Here is a 16,172-nt window from a genome sequence, read left to right on the forward strand (position 1 = left end):
AGTAGACTCTGAATCTTTCTGCTGTGCTTATGAAAGCAGTATGATAGATTTCCCTTTTCATTCCTTTTTGTTGTTATAAATATTGAGCTTATTAGTAAAAATTGAGCTATAAACAGTTTCTCCTTCCTCCTTAGCTTTCATCGGTATTCTTAAAAAGAAATAAGGTATACGTGAAGTGCATAATTCTTAACACATGAAAGATTGCCTTTTGCAGGCAGTTTGGAAATTTCAGCTAGTCCAGAATGTGATGCTCAGGTATGGAGCAGTATTTATAGATAATCTGTTTCCAGATATCTACAGCAGTTGTCACTTCACTTTTGAGCCACATTTAGAAGTGTTGGGTTATACTTTTTTAAAGTTCTAAAATGGTTTAAGTCTTGATATGTGAGCCACCTCCATTCTATGAACACTTTGTACTTTCTGTTGGGGCCCTGTGCAAAAGATCACAACATGGAAATATTGTGTAAGAGCCCTGTTAGTATATAGTGGCAAAAAAATCAGACAGTACCACTTTTTTCAACTAACAGATTTTATTAATGGAAATATCTATATGTATACACACACAAAATGTAGCATACAAAGCTGTAGAAATAATTTTTTCATTGATCAGGAACATTTCCCCTTGCCATGAAAATATGTTGATAATCTTCAAAAAGTAGGTATTGAGAGTTGTTTTTACATTTCTTTGGAATTGAAAAGATTTTTCTAAAGAGCTGAATTGTTTAAGAATAGGTTCTATAAATATTTCATCAGAGTCCACTGGAGTTGGGCAGCTAATAAATTTGAATAAATAAATAAAATCTAGGCAACCATTTTGAAAATCATATATTATAATGTATCATTGTTGCATGTTTCCAATTTATTAGGTCCACAAGCAAGAACTATCCTTATGCAGTCAAGTTTACCACAGGCTCAGTTGGCTACAATATGGTAAATATTTTTCATAAAATTGTTGTTTACCATCAGGATGTTTTTCAGATCTCTCTAGTTTGCTTTATTTCAGAGCTAAATTATCAGTAAGCTTCAGGTAAGACTTTCGAACAGAAAGGAGAAAAAAGTGCTTATTTCAAGAAACTAATTTAGGGTGTATTCCAAATAGACTCCTTCATCTTCTCTTGCCTATACAGCACACTTATAAATTGCCACCATGTTCCCATTTTAAAAGAGCTCACAATACAAATACAAAGGGGGTACTTTACGTAAATCTGAAACTGAAAAAGAGGCAACAAAAGTAAGAGAGGTGCTTTGGCGTAGGTGTGGGCACATTGTTAGCACCTCCATAATTCAAATGTATATTTACCTAGGAAAAGATACAGCCCAGGAAAAGATATATCCAAGAAGTGTGCTGTGCATACCCTCCCCCTCCCAAATCACCTTTTTGGCTTTGGATCCAAAGTGTAGTACATCTCTAATAATAGCTATATGATGCCAAGAAGAAAATAAAATAAGAGATGGGGGGATTAAATGCAAAAATAGAGATGGGAAAAGCTATATACATAGACATTATGCAACATGGACAGTGATTGAATTCCTTAAATTTTGTGGTTCATAGGGGCAAATCCTTAGGAATATTGCAATCTCAATCACTTTTCTTCCTGTCTAAGCTGCTATGCTCTCACTTTTAGATTAGTTAATGAGTAATCATTGAGTAAGGTAACTGGAAGCACTGAGAACATAGTCTCTTCCTCCTTCCCAGTTTAGCACTCATAGAAAAAAGAAATAACAAAAATGTACTTAACTCTTTTTCTCCCCAATAGGAATCTTTCAGATATTGATCAAGATGGAAAACTGACAGCAGAAGAGTTTATTTTAGCTATGCATTTAATTGATATGGCTATGTCAGGACAGCCATTGCCACCCGTGTTATCCCCAGAATATATTCCTCCTTCATTTAGGTAAAATTTATAGCTTTTTATTTGATGCTGAATTTTATGGTTGGATAGATGGAAAATTCTGTTCATGGTTTTACTGTATTCTAGATAGTTTATTATGTAAGGAATATAAAGTTCAAACCTGTCATTTCTTCTAATTTAGAGAGTGTTTTTTTCATTTTTGTTTAAATTGCCAAATTTATTAATCAAATTTATATTACACTGCAATCATAAACCGACTCTCGCTATATAAAATGCAACAATATAATACCTGGTGTCACTCTGCAAAGCCCCTAGAGAAAAACTCTGTTTTCTACTTTTTTCCAGAAGGCAGATAATGCTGGGATCAAACTAACCTCCAACGGGAGGCTATTCCAGAGGGCTGGCCCCATCACAGAAAAACAATGGCTCTGAGTTTTGGCCCCTTGACCTCCATACATCCAGCACAGTCAGGCTGACTCTAATGGGGAGATGTGGTCCTGCTGATTACCTGGCATGAAGCTACCCAGAGTTATGTTTTACAAGATGGGCAGCCATATAAATCTTTTGAATAAACAAACAAGCAAGCAAACAAGCCAACAAGCCATAAATCCTTTAGGTCGACTTGGGGAGCTGGGAGTGGGTGGCACAGATTTGTGCTGGTTTACCTCCTTCCTCTGAGGTCAGGTCCCAATTGGTATTGATTGAGAGCAAGAGGTTCAGCCCTCGGCTCGTCCGTTGTGGGTGTCACAGGGTTCAGTACTCTCTCCGCTCCTTTTTAACACCTACATGAAACTGCTGGGTGAGATCATCCGTCACCATGGGATGAGGTATCATCAATATGCAGATGATACCCAATTACACATCTCCATCCCAGGTGACTTGAGTGATGCTGTGACGACCTTTTCACCGTGCCTGGAGGCTGTGGGGGTCTGGATGGGGTGCAACAGGCTTCAGCTGAACCCTGGTAAGATGGAGTGGCTGTGGATTGGAGGTCCCTCTATATCCAGGGGTGTACCGACTTTGGTTCTGGAAGGGGTTGCACTACCCCAGACAGACCCAGTGCATAATCTGGGGGTCCTTCTGGACTCACGACTTCTGCTTGAAGAGCAGGTGGTAGTCGTAGCCAGGAGGGCCTTTGCTCAACTTTGTGTTGTGTGCCAATTATGCCCCTTCCTGGATCAGGAGGCCCTCTGGTCAGTCACTCATGCCCTGGTCATCTCTCATTTAGACTATTGCAATGCACTCCACGTGTGGCTACCCTTGAAGAGTATCCAGAAGCTACAGCTAGTTCAGAATGCAGCCATGCGGGCAATTTGGGTGTCCAATGATGGCACAAGTAACACCTTTGCTGTGGGAGCTGCAACTGAGTGCCAGTTTGCTTCTGGGTCCAATTCAAGGTGTTGGTTATCACCTTTAAAGCCCTACATGGCATGGCACAGGTTACCTGAGGGACTGTCTCACCCTGTTACATTGATCCGTCCCAACTGGTCAGGCAGAGAGGGTAAGTTGCAGACGCAGTTGGCAAAAGAATGTCTATTGGTGGGGCCGGGGAGAGCCTTCTCTGCTGTAGCCACCGACCTATGGAATATTCTCCCCACAGAGGTGAGGCAGGCCCCCACCCTCCCGGCTTTCTGGAAAGAACTGAAGACCTGGCTTTGCCGTCTCACGTGGGGCGAGAAGAGCCATAACCAACCCTGGGGGTGGCTGGCGCTGTGAGAATGCTCCCCAATCCTAATAATTTTACCATCAATCTTGGAAGATTTTTATTATTTATTATTTGTAGGTCTATTGTTTTATTGTATTTTAATTTTTATTCCTTTACTGTAAATCGCCCAGAATCACTTTTAGGGAGATGGGCAATGACAAATGTGAAATATAAATAAACAAATAAATAAAAATAAAGGGCTTTATAGGTTAAAAACACTTTAAATTGCACCCAGAAGTTCATAGGAAACCATTGCAGGGTTCACAAGATGTTGGAAAGCATTTATTAGAACCCAGCCACTGAATTTTATACCAACTGAAGCTTCTGGCTGGTCTTTAAAGGAAGCCCTATGTAGAACTTGTTATAGTAGTCAAATCAGCCAGTGATGAGGTCATGAGCCACTACAATCAGGTCCTCATGACCCAAGTAAAGTTGCAACTGGCACACAAGCTGAAGCTGGACAAAGCTCCCCCTGGCTACAGCCTCCATCTGCTGATCTAGCAAAAGCTGGGAATCCAAAAAGACCCTCAAATTGCGGACTTTCTCCTTCAAGAGCAGTGGAATCCCATATAGAGGCAAAACAGCCATAGAGGAACCTCAGTGTACAAACAGTAGCTCTATCTTACTAAGGTTAAGTTTAAGCCTGTTTAAGGCTTGATGTAGTTGTCAAATAAATTACCCTTGAGGCATTCAACGTAGGAGCGAGCACCACAACTATCTGTCCTCCCCAGTCACTACTGACTTGAACTGGCCAGTGAGGAAGGAATAGAACCACTTTAAGTAGTGCTTGTGACCCACAATCCCTGCAGCGGTTCAGAAGTATACCATGGTAAATGGTATCGAAGACCACTGAGAGGTCCAAAATGATCAGGACAGGTGTACTACCCTCATTCAGATCCCAACAAAGTTCATTAATGAGAGTGACCAATGCTATCTCTGTCCTATACCCGAGTTTGAACCCTGACTGATAAGAGTCTGAATAATTCACTTTTTCTAGGGGCCCTGTAGTTGGTTCTGAACCAGCACCTCAACAACCTTTGCCAAAACATAAAGATTAGAGACTGGGCAGTAGTTGTCTATTATGTCTAGATCCAGGAAGGACCTCTTAAGGAAGGGATGAACCAATGTCTTTTTAAAGGTTGCCAGCATTGACCTCTCCCACAATGAGACAGCCTCCCAAATCCTGGGAACTACCCCTCCCAGCTGTCCAAAGAATCCAGGAGGAGCAAGAATCCAGACCGCAGGTAGTCAAGGGCACTCTAGAGAGCACCCTGTCCATTTCCTCAGAAGATAGATAACCTAGCAAGATGGTGCTGCAGTCATCACACTAGACCCCAACCAAGTGGAGTTTAGACTAGAACAAATTTGAGTGACTTTATTGGCAAACTGTCAGAGCAGCCAAATGGTAAATCACCAGGGCAGCTCTTACAAAAAAGGGAGTTGACCACCAAAACAGGACCTCTAGATGGCAGCCTGAAACATAATACAGTAAGAGAGGAAGAGTCAGAATGCTTTGCCCCCCTTATCACCACAGAGTAGGCCCAAACATAAGCACATATCTGTGCTTGGTCAAATTCAGTCTTAGTTGTTTTTCTACATCTCAGGCATTGTTTCTGGTGTTTCCTCTCCCAAAGGTCCTTGAAAAACCAAGGGCCAGCTGGGATCTTCCAGCAGTGAGAGGCCACTTGAGACAATTTTGTCAAGGGCCTGAGATACCACTCCACACCAGTCACAAACTAGGCCGTCAACCAGTTTGCCTGCCATATCACCGGGGAAATCCCCAATTACTGTCAGAAACCAGATGGATCCACAAGTAGCCTGGGGTGGGCCATCCAAATGGGTCCAGCCTAGCAGAGGAAGCAGGTGGCAATGAACTGCATCTGGACCAGGAAGTGATCAGACCATGACAAAAGGCAGATGGCAATGTCCCCCACATCCAAACCACACAGCAACTATTCAGAGATGAAAAACAGGTCTAAAGTATGATCACCCATGTGTGTTGGTGCCAGGATAACCTGGGACATGGTCATAGAGGCCATGAACTCTTGAGCTCTACTAGACCCAGCCATGTTCACCTGGAGATTGAAGAACTCCAGTACCAACATAGAAGGGAGGTGTTCATCACCCATCTGGCAACCAGGTCTAGGAGTTCAGGAAGGGATCCTCAACAGCAGCAGGGCAGCCGTTTGTAGAGAAAGGAAGATAACCTTGGCAGAGATTGGCCAGATCTGTTACCAAAGTGACAAGATAAATATGGTTAAGTCCAAAACAAATAGAAAGTACATGTAAACAGACAGACATGAGTATAAGAAGGGGAGAAGGCACAGCACAAAAGTCTTAGCCTTCCTGTGGAGTTGATTCTTGGTCTGGTATACCTGGTATGGCTGACACTGGTACGCTAAGAGGATCCCTAGCTTGTCCCTAGAGCCTAACAGCCTAGAAAGGCACTCATACTTAGCCACATATGAGGTGTCCTGATAGATCAATGCCACCTTTCCTCCCTGATGTTCAAGTTGGTGCAGCATCTGCAAACAACTGGACAGATTTCATAGAGGGCAACATTGTTTCCCTGCCTCTGCCAGATCTCAGTAATGCATGGCAGATCATCCCGTTTGTCTGCCAGGTCTCAGTAATGCACGGCAGATCATCCCTCTTGTCCACCACCAAATTATGAACATACACCGTCTTGTTACAGACAAGACTTTTATATCACTATTTCAAACAAATGGGTTTGTGAGTTGAATTAAGCCATTGTATTAGTTTTCAAGGAATGCCTGCATTGCAGTTTACTTAGGCTTAATTATCTTGAATTTTAAGCTTTAAGTTAGCTATCTGGACAGTTAGATAGGAAATAAAATGGTAGCATTAGAATGAATAACAGTAGTTTTGTGTGTGCATACATTTTAATGTATTATCTTTATTAATAGAAGAGTTCGCTCTGGTAGTGGTATATCTGTCACAAGTTCAGTGTCTGTGGAGCAGCGGTTACCAGAAGAACCAGTATTAGAAGAAGAACACCAGCAACTGGAAAAGAAATTGCCTGGTGAGTGAAGTTATAAATGAGTAAAATTGGGCTGCCTTTTAGGAAGATACTAAGTACTGGAAAACCAGAGTTTATTTGAAACTAAGAAATGTGTTGTACTGTACTTTATGGAGATTGTGTGGTTGTATGATATGTAAGTTGCACTTGAACTAAGAACACTTTATTACAGTGTTTGCTGATAAGTGAGAAAACCCTAAAGAGATTATTTACAATAGAACATGAAAATTATATTTGCAGAGGTCACATTAATAATATTTTTCACTTTAGTTTTTCTATCATCATGATTGCAATACAGCTGTTTCTCAAATTATTTCAGAAATAATCATTATAGCAGCACAGTAAATTGTATTGGTGCTACTCCTGGAAATTGCCATGAAAAGGATGCCTTCAACATTATTTAGGCCTTCTGACATTATTTTTGCACTAACAGAAGAAATTGTACTGTAATAGTGTCAGCATCATGAAGATCATGTCAGGAGACTCTCTTTTGGATTTTGGGGTCCTTTCTGGTAAAGGTGTTTGTTGTATGATTCAGTGTTCAGCTTTAGTAGCCCAATTACTGCTCCATGAATCTCAACTGATAGTATTATATATTTGCTGGAAGCCAACTCCCATTTAATACCATGATTGCCATGATATGTAGAATGCATGGTAAGAAATTTTGCCCAAGGTCCATGATTTCCCACTGTGGAGATACATGGAAGACAAATGGAAAATTCCTGATCACTTATGAAGTGTCCTTAGCATTGCTTAACTGCGAAGCATTAAGGAATATTGTGTTTCTTATGTATCCATCTATAGGAATAATGAAGACCAGGTGTTTGAATAAGGTCTTACAATTTTAAAGTACATTCCAGGTAGACTACCTAACTTAATGTTTATATATTATTTTTGCACTAACAGAAGAAATTGTACTGTAATTGTGTCAGCATCATGAAGATCATGTCAGGACACATCTGAATTCTAATTGTAACATTTTTTTAAAGTTACATTTGAAGATAAAAAACGTGAGAACTTTGAACGTGGCAATCTAGAGCTTGAAAAGCGGAGACAGGCTCTTTTGGAACAACAAAGAAAAGAGCAAGAGCGCCTTGCACAGTTGGAAAGGGCGGAGCAGGAAAGGAAGGAACGTGAACGGCAGGAGCAGGAACGGAAAAGGCAACTGGAGTTAGAAAAGCAATTAGAAAAACAGAGAGAATTGGAACGCCAGAGGGAAGAGGAAAGGAGGAAAGAAATAGAAAGGCGTGAGGTAAATAAATATTTTCAGAGGAACACTTATTTGTGTAAAATTAAAGTTGAAAACATATCGGGATTTTTTTTTTCTCCCAAAATTGTGTAAATGAGATATTTAGCAAAATGGGCAGGATGGAATAATTTAATGTCTTTACTAAGTTTTGTCAGGAAAGATATATTTAAGTATTAGTTTCTTAACTTGGCTCTAAATCATGATCACGTAAGCTTTGGCTTCATGTTGCATTGAATCTAAGCTAACGATGCTGACTAATTAGCTTTTAAGCATAAATGAATGTTTTGGTACTGAAACTTTAAAATTCTTTACCATTTTGGAACTTAAGGACAGTGAATATCTAAGAAGGCATTGGTTACCTCACATGTTCACTATATTTCTTGCTACGAGGGGACAGCATTTTATTTATTTAATCAAATTTATATTTGATAAATTAGTTGCTATTTATTGAACTTTTGTAGAATGCCAGTCAATGCCTTCCAAGTAGGTTTTGTTTGATTAGCAAATTGCCTATTTTTAATTAATTAGTATAATGATTTAATTATTAGCTATCTTGAAAACTTCTATACATTTTAATAGATAAAATGCTTTTGTTCTTCATTCTTCCTCTGTTTTGTAATCCCCTTTCTACCAATCTTTCATTCTGTAGAATGATTATAACATCTTAACTAAGATATTAACATTTGGATGGGTGGGAGCTCTCTAATCTTTTTATTTCTGTTACATTCACAAGTTGTGCACTCCTGGAGAGAGTTAATTTGCATAACCACATAGCTGTCCAATTAAAATCTATTTTAATTAGGGTGAAAGTCCAAGGAAATAGTGGGTAGGAAATCCAGGACTCATTCAATATTTAGTTTCATGTTAGAAAGATGACAGGGAGACATATATCTGCACTGCTTATATGAATGTGATATTAATATAAATTATACATTATTTCATAAGTAAAGTGGGAACTTTTTATTTAATAGAAGTACAAAAGTCAACAAAATATTTTTTTCATATTTTTAAACTAATGTAGGCTGCTAAAAGAGAACTGGAAAGGCAAAGACAGCTTGAGTGGGAACGTAATCGTCGTCAAGAATTGCTGAATCAAAGAAACAAAGAGCAAGAAGATATAGTTGTTCTGAAAGCTAAGAAAAAAACTTTGGAATTTGAACTGGAAGCTCTAGTAAGTAGGAAATGTTTGCCAGATATCATGTTAAAATAAGGTATCCCCCCCTTCTCCCTATATAAGTGAGAAATGTATGCCAGATGCCATGTTAAAATAAGAGGTGTGTGTTTCCTAATGGTTTGAAATAACTACAAGAATTATTTGACAAAATTTTCCTTTTTTTACAAAAAATCTTTTTCAACTTACAGGCGTAACTAAAAGTACTTGCAACCAGTTTTGCATTCTAATGACATTTGATTAAACCAATATTTTCTTTTCCTGTTGAAGAATGATAAAAAACATCAACTGGAAGGGAAGCTTCAGGATATCAGATGCAGACTGTCTACCCAAAGGCAAGAAATTGAGAGCACAAACAAATCTAGAGAGCTGAGAATTGCAGAAATTACACATTTACAACAGCAATTACAAGTAAGTATATAGTGTTTGAAAATGTTTAAGAATTATATCTTATGTATTCTGGTATTGAAAGAATAGGACATAATTTATGAGAGTTGAATGTAGTAGTTGCTTAATTGGTATCTCTGTCAGGCAATAAAAATGTGGCAACAGTGAAAATGAGCATTATCTTAGGGAAATAAATTCTATTTTATTTGCTACATTTATGCCCCATTTTTTCTTCAGAACTCAATGTAGCATATGTGGTTTTCTTCCCACCTCCCACAAAATCTATTCTGAAACTGCAATTCAATTCAGTTCGATAGCTGCTGAGGTATGCTGCCGAGGAGCAAGTGTACCTGAAAAATTAAATATTCTCACAAGAGATTTTAGGTTGGTCCCCTGGTTTTCTGAAGCAAAAGATGTGGCACTTGGGCTTTCAGGCAACTTTTCACATTAAAATGCTGTCATTTCTTAATTTGGATGTTTTTCTATTGCTGCTGCCTGCTTTACATTGCAGGCATTTCCCTAAGGATCTTTTTTTAAAAAAAAATACATTTTGCAACTTGTGCAGATAATTGTTAGTGGTTGAAGTATCAAGAACTGAAATACTTCTAACTTATGTCATAACAGAAATTTAACTCTATTAGAATGGGCAAATTCATATAACTTTCAAGCAGCATAGTTCAGTTAGTTATATACTGGTTGAACCCTATAAAAATTAGGCTTTCATCAAAAATTGATTTGGAACTTCTATGAAATTTTCTCTTTATGAAATACCAATTGTTTCTAAAGCCATGCACTCAAATCTGGCTTACTGATAATGACAGGTGCTGTTGTCTGTTACAGTATTTTCTGCTATAAGAAATTCCAGTGAAATGGGTCTAAGGAAGACTTAGGCATGAACAGTCTTTATTTCTGAGAAAGTGGGGGCATCTTAGCAGGTTTCTTCAGGGGTGGAGAAATTACCCTAATGTTTTCTTTGATATGGGATTCTTATTAATAACACAAGTTTGTTTTCAAGATTTTGTATGGAATTTTTCTGCCACTTCAGCTTGGGCATCATCTTCTGTCCTCTTGCTTTACTCTGTTGTCTTGTGAGAAGGAAATGATAGCTATGGCACAAAATAGTGGAAATATTTGGAGAGAATTCTACACAGTGGCTTTCCTTTTTTAGCAGGCTAAGGATCAAATATCACATTTTCTCAGAAAAGGAGTTTTTGATTAATGTTGAAGCAACTACGATCTGATACTTGTGGTTGTAGCTAAACCTAATAATATTTCACATGTTATTTCTTTTAGGAATCTCAGCAAATGCTTGGAAGGTTGATTCCAGAAAAACAGTTACTCAATGATCAATTAAAGCAAGTTCAGCAGAACAGCTTGCATCGTAAGTTCATTTAAAAACAGTTCTTTGCTTACAGAATATGTGTATTGTAAGATTGTTCTATTTAAGAATCACTGAATCTGGACAGTCATTTCTTTTAATCTTCATTGTCGGTATTTTTTTTTAAATAGGAGATTCATTTCTTACTGTCAAAAGAGCTTTAGAAGCAAAGGAGTTAGCACGCCAGCAGCTTCGTGACCAGCTAGATGAAGTAGAAAAAGAAACCAGATCAAAACTTCAGGAGATAGATATTTTCAACAACCAACTAAAGGTAACCAGGTTTAAGCTATATTATAATTAAGCAAATCCTCAACTTCACCATTTGCAGAATAAATTATGAAAATGTTTGATTTGAGCTTGTATATCCAGTTTTTTATAAAAAAGACTCTATTCCCTGTTTTCAAGCTGGATATGTTTTTGGTGGTAAAATGTGCTATAATGATAGAAATTTAAGGGGAAAGAAGAAATTATGCTGATTATGCTATTGGCAAATGTTTAGCTTTTCCCAGTGCCATTGAAAATCCTTCCCATAAAAGTCTGAGAGTCCAGAAGATAATATAGCCACCCAGAGTCACCCATTGGGGGAGATGGGCGGTATACAAATTTGAAAAATAAATAAAAATAAAAATAAATAAATAAAATATATTCACCTTTTATTTGAATGCACCTTTAAGAACTAGAAATTCGTCATTCCTCTCTGTAATTCTTTTTAAAATTAAAGCTGTTCTGAAGATAGGATATGCACTAGATAAGATGCTAAAAGCATGATGACAATTATTCATCAGTATTACATTCTTGGACAATTTTGCTATGGTTGTATTAAGTACCTTAAATCCATACTTTAGAACAGCCTTTCTCAACCTTTTGACCCTGGAGGAACCCTTGCAATATTTTTCAGGCCTCGGGGAACCGCTGCACATTCAGACTCAAATATAGGCCAGAAGTTACAAATTTATTATATTTATTTCATGTGTAGGCCTGTATATGTGCATTAACGGTGTTCTTAAACTGATGAATGTGAAACCTGTGCTTGTTTTTTGCTGCACAAATACTGAATTCTGGGCCAGGCTTGAGATAAGCATACATGGATTTCATCTTCAACTGAAATAAGATGATTTCTGTCTTTTGATGCTTGTTAAATAAGAAAAAGCTTGCTTATCCATGTTAGAAGCTGAGAACTTCAGCAAAATGTTCAATGAATGGCAGGATGCTCTCTTGCATAGAAATCTAGAACTTGTCCACGGGCAGATCAGTGAACCTTATTTTGAGTGTATGATCAGACTGCAGTTCACAAAGTTCTTCTTCTTCTTCCTTCAAAGTGAAGTTCTCAGGCTGATCACAAGATGCAGAGGAAGGATCCCTCACCCAGTCATACATTTGTGTTGAAAGGGAGGGAAAGTACTGATCAATTTTGTTCTGCAGTATATTCAGGTGGTTTTTCAATTTTCAGGTGGTTTTGAGAGTTTTTGGTATCCTTCCTCACTCTCAAGCCCAAGCAGCAGTGGAAATATTTCAGTATTTCCTTTTGCAACATGATTTTTCCAAACATTCCATTTTCTTTTAAATTCAAGAATCTTGTCACTTGAAGTCAAAATATTTTCTCCAGTGCCTTGCAGAGACTTGTTCAGCTGGTTCATATGATGAAAGATGTCCGCCAAGTATGCTTGTTTCTGTAACCATTCTCCATCTTGAAAGCACTCAGCAAAATGTGGAATACTATTTTCTCGAAAATACTCTTGCAATTCTGCCTTCAGCTCAAACACCCTGTTGAGAACTCTTCCTCTGCTGAGCCATTGTATTTCTGTAACAGGAGACATATGTGCTCTTTGTCCAGTTTTCACACAGTTTTTAAAACATTCTTGAGTGAACTGGTCTTTGTTTAATAAAATTAACCATTTTTGTAGCATCATCCAGAACTTTTTTCATTTCATATCCAAAAGTTTTTGACACCCACATCTCTCTGTGAAAAAATCAGCATGTTATGACAACATCAGGATTTTCTTTTCTTACAAGAGAAATGAAACCTCTCATGGAGCCAACCATTGATGGAGCATCATCAGTACAGATGCCGACACAGTTCCTCTAAGACAGACTTTTTGTTTCAAGATATAAAGACAAAACATTAAATACATCTTGGTCTTTGCATGTTTCATGTAGTTCTTTGCAGTAGAAAAAGTCTTCTTAACAAATGTTACAAATGCCATAACAGGACATTTATTAGTGAAATCTGTTGACTCATCAACTTGGATGGAAAAGCTGCTGTTCTTCAGTTTATCACACAAAATCTCTTCAGCATCATTCGACATGTCACCAATACGCTGACTTACTGTACTGTTTGACTGTGGAACCTTTTCAATTTCTTGTACTGCATCTGGTCCTAGTATTTTTCCCACTATTATTTTACATGCTGGCATGATTACTTTCTCACCCAAAGCATGACTTTTCCTTTGCTATGTAGTAAGTTCTGTTACTAAATAACTTGCTTCTTAGGCTTTTTTACGGACTCTCATTTTATTAACAAAAGCTTTACTCTGTTCTGTAATTCCAATAGCTGTTTAAAATAATCAGAACTTTTACTTGTTATATGGCTATGATTGTAGTTAAGTGTCTTTTTAATTTTGCTGGAGCCATTGCTGCATTTGTAAGTTGTTTGCCACAGAGGTACAACGAAATAGGACAACTTGGATCACCAGTTCATGTAAAACCTATTGATAAATTGCTTTCATTTAAAGACATACTTTTTTTTGAGTTTGTTGGTGTGCCAGTGCAGGGAAATACCTGAGAAGATTTAAACTCTTCATTATCATTATCATCATTAAGCTTATCAGTATTGTCCATTCTAGAATCCTCCTCTTCTCTCTCACACCTCCCCTTCAAAAATTGGCACATTGGACCCTCAGACATAACTGAATAAATATATACAAAATGTATTTAAAATAATGGGATAAAATAACTACAGGAAAACTGCAGGGAAAAGATGCAGAAGGGAGACACTGACATCACAGACTAAGTTGGACCAGTACATTAATTTCTTGAAAATGCACTTCTCCCTCCCCTTCCTTCAATATATTCCTCCCTTCCTGCAATATATTCCTCCCCTCCTACAATATAGCATTCACCTGTTATCAACAGTCTTCCCTATCTCACGTCAAAAATTAAGAATGGATTCAACCAAATAAACAGTCCTACAGTGCACTACCAGAGAGCTCAGAAAGAGTTGTAACTAGATTTTTGTTCAGTCTCTGCTTATCACTGCGAGAGTGCATTGCCTAAATTTGAAATAATTTTTTAAAATAAATCATGATCTCCCAGGAACCCCTAGTGACCTCTCGCAGACCCCTAGGGTTCCATGGAACCCTGGTTGAGAAACCCTGTAATAATCTATAGCAGTTCACCTGTCAGCTATAAACTGTCTGCAAACTATAGCACTTCATGGAAAAATATGCTTATTGTCCTAAATAAGTCCTCCATGCTGTCTTTATCTCTTTAAAAGAAGCTTTTAATTCCGTTCCCAAGAACTGCTGTTGGGTGAAGCTGCCAGCCTCTTCCATTGATCAAAAACTACTTTTAATTTCAAAATTATATGACAGTATTTCAGTACAAGTCAGGTTGCCTCTGTGTTGCCAATTCCTGTTCCAAAAAAGAGTGAAGCAAAGTTGTCTACTTGTTACCTTCCTTTTAAATGTCTATATAAACACCATAATCCAAGCTAGAAAATACTGAATTTCATCCAGCCAAATTGCATAATAAACATATTTCATTTTTTATGTATGCAAATTATGCCATCAATCAGTATTGATCAAACCAAGGCATTGTAAGATATTGGTTTCCCTTTTTTGTTGTGAATGCTATATGCTGATGGGATTTCAATCTCAGTTGCACTTATTCTTTAAGTGTGCTTCTTAAGTTGATTCTCAGAAATGTGTTCCATGTTCCTGTCATTAATTTCTATTCCTGTCAAATATGCAGGGTTCAATGAACCATAAAACCATTCAAAAATTGAAAAAGATACTTCCTTTCTTCCCAGATTGATTTTTTCAGGAAATGTCCTAACAACCTCATATCCTGTAATGAGAAAAATTCAGTTCCTGGAAGCTAGAAATACCCTATTTTAGTAAACAGTCTGTTGTTTATAGACTAATATATAATAACAGCCAGTAGAACTTGCATTATAATTTAATATCTTATTTCCTATAAACCTTCCAAACAGGTTAAACTAGAATTTATGATGATAAATCATGTAGATGTTTCATTAACAATTCTGGTCCATTCAGGTTTTCCAATAAAAGAAGTAAACTTTTACGTTTGACAGTCAAGATCAAAATCATATTACATAATGAAGTTGAAATAACTTGTGATTATGTAAAATTTTTAAATTAGATTATTTGACTATTCTGGAAGAGCTTTTGTTCTTCATGCTGAGAAACAGGGAATTGTTTAAAATGTCCTGTGCACTATATAATAACCCACCATTCCATTATTGCAGGAGCTGAGGGAGATACATAGTAAGCAGCAGCTACAGAAGCAAAAGAATATAGAAGCTGACAGACTAAAACAGAAGGAGCAAGAGAGGAAAGCAGAACTGGAAAAACAGAAAGATAACCAGAGGTAAGCTTGATTTTGGAAACCATATTGTTTTATGAAAAGGAGCTGATCAAAATTTTGAACAATCAGTTATTTGGTACTCTGGAAGGACTAATTGTCCATATATTTGGAAGAAGCCTGGTTTTCAGCATGGATACATAATTCCCTTCTTTGGTTTCTTTCAACTAAATTGTATCATATTTTAATATTTTATAGAAAAGTATTGACGGAAACATTTGATATTTAACAAACCACCACTGCTTCCTTAATTTAAATTTGTATTTTCCTGGGAGTTCATGGCTAAACTGTGGCTTCTCTGAGGAACCACTAGATACCATATGTGCACCTATGATCAGTCCAAAGCATGTTTCCCATTTGGGGTCCAAGTACTGCACAGTTCTATTTTTATTTGTTCATATTTTCTTACTAGTGTATGTCAATCCATCTCTTCCTCTCTCGAGTGTGTGCTCTCTCTCTCTATATATATATATAATATGTGTGTGTGTATGTTTCCATCCTCTCTAATATCCTCCTTTCTCTTATGTACCAATACATTCAATTAATATGAATTTAACTACACTTGAAATAATAACAAACTTTGGATAGTTGATCATCTGTTTCCTCAGTTAGGTTTAAGCTAACAGTAACAATATATTTGTCTGTCCCCTGATATAATAAGTACCTCTTTCTTTCTTCCTACATTGCTACAAAGAATAATAATATTCACTACTTAAGGTTGATCTCACTATTCCCCAATGCTTATAAGATTTATATTAGTAAGAGAATGGTGGGATGGATTAGCATA

At 37.4% G+C, this 16,172-nt stretch overlaps 1 protein-coding gene across 14 annotated transcripts in view; it reads left to right on the forward strand.

Annotated features, from left to right (window-relative positions):
• The window catches only part of ITSN1 (intersectin 1), a 120,791-nt gene that overhangs the window by 47,921 nt on the left and 56,698 nt on the right, over positions 1-16,172 (forward strand). For 13 of the 14 annotated variants that reach the window (XR_015796792.1, XR_015796793.1, XM_088144648.1 and 10 more), the window contains 9 exons: positions 867-930; positions 1,758-1,895; positions 6,486-6,601; positions 7,588-7,850; positions 8,869-9,018; positions 9,289-9,429; positions 10,699-10,786; positions 10,915-11,054; positions 15,270-15,391. Coding sequence is in view for 12 of the 14 variants with exons in the window: in XM_088144648.1 (XP_088000774.1) it covers positions 867-930; positions 1,758-1,895; positions 6,486-6,601; positions 7,588-7,850; positions 8,869-9,018; positions 9,289-9,429; positions 10,699-10,786; positions 10,915-11,054; positions 15,270-15,391 (1,222 nt within the window). In the remaining 2 variants the exon portion in view is untranslated. The remainder of the gene's footprint in view (positions 1-866; positions 931-1,757; positions 1,896-6,485; positions 6,602-7,587; positions 7,851-8,868; positions 9,019-9,288; positions 9,430-10,698; positions 10,787-10,914; positions 11,055-15,269; positions 15,392-16,172) is intronic. The other variant, XM_088144650.1, reaches the window with a different exon arrangement.

This window comes from Python bivittatus, unplaced genomic scaffold (assembly GCF_059951505.1).
Source record: "Python bivittatus isolate LINGU-HERP-01145 unplaced genomic scaffold, Pbiv_v1 ctg000350_np1212, whole genome shotgun sequence".
Classification (NCBI taxonomy): Eukaryota; Metazoa; Chordata; class Lepidosauria; order Squamata; family Pythonidae; genus Python; species Python bivittatus.